The following is a 7,367-nucleotide window of genomic DNA, read 5'->3' on the forward strand; positions in this document are numbered from 1 at the left end:
CTCTCACACACACACACTCACTCTCTCACACACACACACTCACTCTCTCACTCTCACACACACACACACACACACAGTGCTGGCGCTGCTTCTGCTGTCTGATTCTAGATGCACCGTTAACAGCTTGACGTTATGTGTGAAGAATTCAAACCTAAACGATCCTCTGATGTTCTCGAGCAGGTTCTGGTGGCGGGTGTGAGCAGCGCGGTGGTCGGTGTGACGATCGAGATGAAGCCGCGGCGGCGCAGTAAGCGCAGCGTGCTGTACGACATCACGGCGGAGTTCTCCGCGGCGGAGGAGCGCGGCGGCGGGCGAGCGCTGGGAAGCTGCAGCCGCGTCGAGGCCAGACACATTCACATGCTGCTGCAGAACGAACTGTTCATTAACATCGCCACAGCCGAGCAGCAAGAGAGCGAACTGCGCGGACAGATACGAATGCTGCCGTACAACGGACTGGACGCACGCCGAAATGGTGAGAAAGACAGCGTTTACATTGAAAACAATTAAATAAAATCTATTTGTTAGAAAAAAAGTCATATAAATGTATTTATAATAATTTTTTCATTTATTTATTATAAAAATAATATTATATGTTCAGTATATATGTGACCCAGGACCACAAAATGTTAGATTGGTATTATTATTTATTTTAAAAATATATATCTAATTTAAATTAATTTTATTTTCTTGTTTTAAACATGCTTTATATATAAATTAGAATGCATTATTTCAAAATCTTTTGTTTCTACAAAAACAGCGGGCGGGCTGAATGCAAATGCAGCAGGTGGCGCTTATGGAACATCATTATAGATAAATAAATAAAAGTATCAATAGTTATTGATTTTAGATCTTATGTAAGTGGGTCAAAGACGTTAAGACGTCTGCATCAAAAGAAATGTACTAAAGTGATTTTATATCCATAGAAAGCACATTGAATGTAAGTAAAGCGTCTACTTTTAAGGTTTCAAATAAGTTTTTGGAGAATAAAATGTCAAAATTTGTTTGAAATAATGTAACATTGTCATAAAAATTCAAACATGCTTATTCTGACGTGTACATGTTAAAATATATAAAAGAATAAGAGAGCATATTAAATTTGATTGTGTTTTAAATTAGTAAAAAATAATTTCTGACAAATGGGCAAAACCTAGGATAGTGGCAACTTTTAGAAATGTAAAATTACAACTAATTAGTGTTTGGGGCGAAAGTAATTAGTCTTTTAATGTCTCATAAATTGATTTTTGTTGTAAATATGCATGACAGGATTGTTACACTGAATGACATTTTAGTGGGTGTCTTCTGTAAATCAGGGAAAAATGTATGATATTTATTTTTTGCTCAGAAAAACAAAACAAAAATTGCAATTAAATTAAAGAATTAAAAAAAAAAATTTGGGGGGGAAAAACAACAATTTAAAGCAGTATTACACTTATTGTTTTTATGCTTAAACCCTTTTTCGTCTTTGAGCCATGTATTTATATTATATATATATAATATATATGTATTTGTATACTGATTATAACAGATTTTTTGCAATGCAAAAAATTAAATGCAGGATGCAAAATTTGCCACTTACTGGAAAAGTTACATTCTGATCATTTGATTATTAATGAATAAGTTGTCCACTGTTTTTCATCCGCAGAGCTTCCGGTTCCTCTGGCGGGTCAGTTCGTGTCTCCTCCGGTCCGTACGGCTGCGGCGGGTCACGCCTGGGTCTCGGTGGACGAACAGTGCCATCTGCATTACGAGATCGTCGTCAACGGCCTCAGCAAGAGCGAAGACACCTCCGTCAACGCTCACCTGCACGGATTGGCCGAGATCGGCGAGATGGACGACTCGTCCACCAATCACAAGAGACTTCTGACTGGCTTCTACGGTCAACAGGTAAACGAATCAAGACACTCCAAGTTAAACATAATTTGGCGATAATGTAAACTGCGTGATTGCAGCACAACAAAAGCGTGTTTTCTTTGGCTGCTCCGGCGAAATCATGCCAGAAACATAATTCTGCTGTTATTTATTCAAATACTTTAAAGGGTTTGTTTATAAAACAAAGCTGGTGTTTTCCCAAATGAGCGGAAAGCAGTATTGCATTCAGTATTTGTAGGTTAAATGCATTTCATTCTGGTTAAACATTAAGAGTTCATCTCGTTCATCAAATTTACACAAACTGTGTCTCTTACAGGCTCAGGGTGTGTTGAAAGATCTTAGTGTTGAGTTATTGAGGCATTTGGACGAAGGCACGGCTTATATTCAGGTCAGCACCAAAATGAATCCAAGAGGAGAAATACGAGGACGGGTGAGTACAAAAATGTTCAATGTTATAAAGATTTTCAACAGTAATTTTGTTTTCTACCTTGAAACATTTTTTTTTGCTGCTGAACCTTTAAGACTCCGCCATCTGATCTTATATATTTGCATAAAACTTTTATTTTATTTTTATTTTAACTTTTAATTATTATACGTAAAAATATTTAACTTTGTTTTTTTATATTTATAATTTTTTTAAATTATTTTTTATTTTTTATATATTATTTAGTATTTAATCGATATCTTCGTTTTATATTTGCAGAAACGTTTTATTTTTGAATTCTAAAACATTGTTTTTGATATTTATCATTTTTTACATTATTTTTTTATTTAAATTTTATATTTTTATATATTATTTAGCACTTTATTTTAATACTAGTTTTTTAGTTTTATTTAATTTTTTCTACTTATTGTACAATGCTTTCACAAAATTGTAAACACAATAATGCTAACAGAGTACTTTAAATGCAAAGTAATATGTTATACCTTTGTGTTTAATGCATATCTCCGTTTTCCAGATTCACGTTCCCAACAGCTGTGAGTTGGGTTCCCGCGGTGAAGTGGTCGAGGAGGCAGAGTTTGACGATCTCGTATTCGTCCGTGACCCGGCCGAGCTGAGGAAAGACCCAGAGTACTTTAAATGCAAAGTAATATGTTATACCTTTGTGTTTAATGCATATCTCCGTTTTCCAGATTCACGTTCCCAACAGCTGTGAGTTGGGTTCCCGCGGTGAAGTGGTCGAGGAGGCAGAGTTTGACGATCTCGTATTCGTCCGTGACCCGGCCGAGCTGAGGAAAGACCCACACACGTGCTTCTTTGAGGGAGAACATCATGTACATGGGTCGCAGTGGACACCGCAGTACAACACCTGCTTTACCTGCATCTGCCAGGTATCACACACACACACACACAGACACAATATCTCACTCACACACACACACACTCACTCACTCACACACTCACTCACTCACTCACTCACTCACTCACTCACTCACTCACACACACACACACACACACACACACACACACACACTCACACACACACACACACCCACACACACACACACACCCACACACACACACACACACACTCACACACACACACACACACACACACACACACACACACTGGTGTAGCTTTGATTTACATAAAATGTATGTGACTGTGGTTAATTTTTGCATACAATCTGTTTGAATCTCTGCAGAAGAAGACAGTGATCTGTGATCCTGTGACCTGTCCTGCGCTCTCATGTCCTCACACCATCCAGCCTGAAGACCAGTGCTGTCCCATCTGTGACGGTGAGTAATGAGTCAAATTAATATAATTGTTTAATATATGTGACCCTGGAGCACAAAAGGAGTCATAAGTCGCTGGGGTATATTTGTAGCAATAGCCAACAATACATTGCATGGGTCAAAATTATTAATTTTTCTTTTATGCCAAAAATCATTAGGATATTAAGTAAAGATCCATGAAGATATTTTGTAAATTTCCTACCGTAAATATATCAAAACTTAATTTTTGATTAGTAATATGCATTGCTAAGAACTTCATTTGAACAACTTTAAAGGTGATTTTCTCAATATTTAGATTTTTTTGCACCCTCAGATTCCAGATTTTCAAATAGTTGTATCTCGGCCAAATATTGACCGATCCTAACAAACCATACGTCAATGGAAAGATTATTTATTCAGCAAAACAAAATTTGACCCTCATGAATGGTTTTATGGTCACATTTTCATGTCTACAGCTTTTATTTAAAAGTAGCACATTTATGTGTTGAAATATTTTGGTTTTAGACATAAAAAACAATTTAATCAGAATATATTTATCTTGTTTTCCAGTATATATAAGCATCCTTAAAATAAGATCAATTTAATAAGCTTTTATATTATGAAAAACTGCAAAATAATGGGGTAAGAAATACATATAAAAATGCATTTTCTTGCAATATCTTCTGCAATTTCGCTTCTCAAGTAAAGTTATTTTGTTTTCGAGGATGTTTTTCTGGAAAACAAGACAAAGATCAAGATTTGATTTGCAGTGTAAAGATTGTTAGCTTGGACTATAATAAAATGCAGTAATATAAAAATACATATTTAATGTTTCCTATAAAATTTGTATTTGAACATTGTGCTTCATTTCTGTCAAAAGAAAAGAAAGAATCCAAACAGACGACTGCAGTAGAAAAAGTTGAGGAAGATCCAGAAGGTGAAATTACAATAATTTACATAAAATTAAACATCACAGCTTTCATCATCATTATTATTTTAAATGTGCAGCTGTATATTAAGATGCTTATTTGTCTTTTCAGGCTGTTATTTTGAAGGTGATCAGAAAATGCATGCACCTGGCACAACATGGCATCCGTTCGTCCCGCCATTCGGTTACATCAAGTGTGCAGTGTGTACCTGCAAGGTAATTTAACAAACATTATAATACACAACACAATTATTATGTTTTAAGCATAAAAAATACCAAATTTGTACACAGACATGAACATTAATAGTTAACCATTTTGTTTTGTACATCTCAGGGCTCCACAGGAGAAGTGCACTGCGAGAAAGTGACGTGCCCGCATCTCACCTGCAGCCGACCTATCAGACGCAACCCTTCAGACTGCTGTAAGGAGTGTCCTGCTGAAGACACGCCCCCTCTGGAGGATGATGAAATGATGCAGGCGGATGGAACGCGCCACTGCAAATTTGGCAAAAACTACTACCAGAATAGCGAACACTGGCACCCGAGAGTCCCGCTGGTGGGAGAAATGAAGTGCATTACCTGCTGGTGTGATGTGAGTTTCTCTCTGCTTTATTTCAAATTTCCTTTTAAGAGCATTTTGAGAATTTAAAACAAGATGCCACAGGGTAACAGATTTCACCATACTTCCCTAGTTTATTGATTACATTAAGGAGTGCTAACATTTTCTGAAATGTACGCAAATGAGGTATTATTTAATTTAATAATCTGAACATTGGATAAAGCCAGGTTAAAATTTTGTTGTTTGAATTTGTTGACATAGTAGAGTTAAAGGTTTTTACAGAGGGGATTTTGGATCTCTCTTCTCTTTTTATCACTCCATAAATCAGAAAATACTGACAACAGCCAGGGGAAAAAAAATTTCACCATGTTTTTAGGAACAAAATGTTGTATAAATTAGTGTGCATGTTATATGAACAAACCCCTCAGAAAAAAAACTTTAGAATATAGATAGGAATAAAACTCTAAGTTTTGGTGTATGTAAGTGCTGCTGAAATGGAGAAAAAAACTCAGCGCCTTTGAAAACATGCATTTTCACCATGTTTTTAGGAATAAAATGTTGTATAAATCTGTGTGATTGATATATGAACAAACCCCTCAGTAAAAACCTTCAGAATATAGATAGGAATAAAGCTCTAAGTTTTGGTGTATGTAAGTGCTGCTGAAGTGGAGAAAAAACTCAGCGCCTTTGAAAACATGCATTTTCACCATGTTTTTAGGAATAAAAGGTTGTATAAATCTGTGTGATTGATATATGAACAAACCCCTCAGTAAAAACCTTCAGAATATAGATAGGAATAAAGCTCTAAGTTTTGGTGTATGTAAGCGCTGCTGAAATGGAGAAAAAAACTCAGCGCCTTTGAAAACATGCATTTTCACCATGTTTTTAGGAATAAAATGTTGTATAAATCTGTGTGATTGATATATGAACAAACCCTTCAGTAAAAACCTTCAGAATATAGATAGGAATAAAACTCTAAGTTTTGGTGTATGTAAGTGCTGCTGAAGTGGAGAAACAAACTTTTTAAAGATATATTGATAAAAATGAACACCTAGAAGTGTATTTTGGATGTTTTCTTTCCACTAGTCTGAAACAGCACTTTATGACCAGTGCATAAAAATACAATGTTTTGGCCTGCAGTAATTAATAGCATTATTAACTAAATTTCTCTTGTCATTACAGCATGGCGTCACCAAGTGCCAGAGAAAACAGTGTCCGTTGTTGAGTTGCAGTAACCCCATTCGCAGAGAAGGAAAATGCTGTCCCGAATGCATGGGTAAATTCTGGTGCTAAACACTGTTTTTTTTATTAACTAAATCCTGCACAATCTACTCAGTACACTTTATGTCTTTGTTTTACAGAGGACTTAATGGAAAAAGAAGAAATGGCAAAAAAGGTGGAGAAAAAGAAAAATTGGAGACACTGATACCTTCTTAATCAACGATCATCATCCTCCTGCCTTGAGATCAGGTCGTCTCAAACGCACAACGGGACGCCTGCGGATTGCAAAAACAATCGATGCATGAAACAGAGGAGAGGTCCAGAACACATAGATATCGAGAACAGTTTGGGAGAAACATGCTCTGAAGATGAAGAAGATATCAAGACAAAAACAGATAATGCATAAAAGGAGAACGAATTTCAGCTGCTGCAATTGTTTGAATTTCCCATAGACTGATTCTCTCATGGGATTGTATGTTTTATTTTTGTTTGCATATTTGACTTGGTGCAAAATATCCAAGACTCGTACATCATCACACCTGTAAATAATGTGAGTACAATCACATGTTTGTATCACAGTAAAAAAAAAACACACAACGCTTCACAACAAATTGCACATGCCGTCATTACAATCCTTAATACTTACACTCAAATCCCAGCCAATCAGCAGGACTGTTGTGATGCATCTGATTGGAGATTTGCCCTGTGGGTGGGGCTTGGATTTGGAGGTGGGGTTTAAAATACTCATCAACATAAACCCGCTCATTTTTGTTGCACCTGATGTTGTTGGTCTGTTTGCTGGTATATAATATTTTATGGCTATTTTCTTTTAGTATTTTGATGGATATTATGAATATTGTTTGTATTTGCATATTTATTAATTATGATGAATAAACAATAAAGTTTTAAAATTTATGTTGTCATTAAAGAAGCATGTTGTCGTTTTTTTCTCTTGCAGTGGGATATCCACTAAAATTCATTTTGACTTCACAGGGTTTCTGAAGGTTTGATGAAGGTAAATTTAAGACTATAAGACCTTTTTAAGACCAAGTACAGAAAATGTAAGGAATAAA

General features: G+C 35.8%; 1 protein-coding gene across 1 annotated transcript in view; it reads left to right on the forward strand.

The window, feature by feature from the left end:
• Positions 1–7,105, forward strand: part of LOC107568886 (chordin) — a 19,639-nt gene extending 12,534 nt beyond the window's left edge. Inside the window, exons 12-22 of the mRNA XM_016254883.1 lie at positions 181–472; positions 1,643–1,884; positions 2,186–2,299; positions 2,829–2,936; positions 3,112–3,201; positions 3,517–3,610; positions 4,467–4,523; positions 4,627–4,730; positions 4,849–5,106; positions 6,256–6,349; positions 6,435–7,105. Of these exons, the coding sequence (XP_016110369.1) occupies positions 181–472; positions 1,643–1,884; positions 2,186–2,299; positions 2,829–2,936; positions 3,112–3,201; positions 3,517–3,610; positions 4,467–4,523; positions 4,627–4,730; positions 4,849–5,106; positions 6,256–6,349; positions 6,435–6,499 (1,518 nt within the window). The 3' untranslated portion in view covers positions 6,500–7,105. The remainder of the gene's footprint in view (positions 1–180; positions 473–1,642; positions 1,885–2,185; positions 2,300–2,828; positions 2,937–3,111; positions 3,202–3,516; positions 3,611–4,466; positions 4,524–4,626; positions 4,731–4,848; positions 5,107–6,255; positions 6,350–6,434) is intronic.
• The last annotated feature ends 262 nt before the right edge of the window (positions 7,106–7,367 follow it).

The sequence above is a fragment of the Sinocyclocheilus grahami genome, unplaced genomic scaffold (genome assembly GCF_001515645.1).
Source record: "Sinocyclocheilus grahami isolate Dianchi unplaced genomic scaffold, SAMN03320097.WGS_v1.1 scaffold1289.1, whole genome shotgun sequence".
NCBI classification, from domain to species: domain Eukaryota; kingdom Metazoa; phylum Chordata; class Actinopteri; order Cypriniformes; family Cyprinidae; genus Sinocyclocheilus; species Sinocyclocheilus grahami.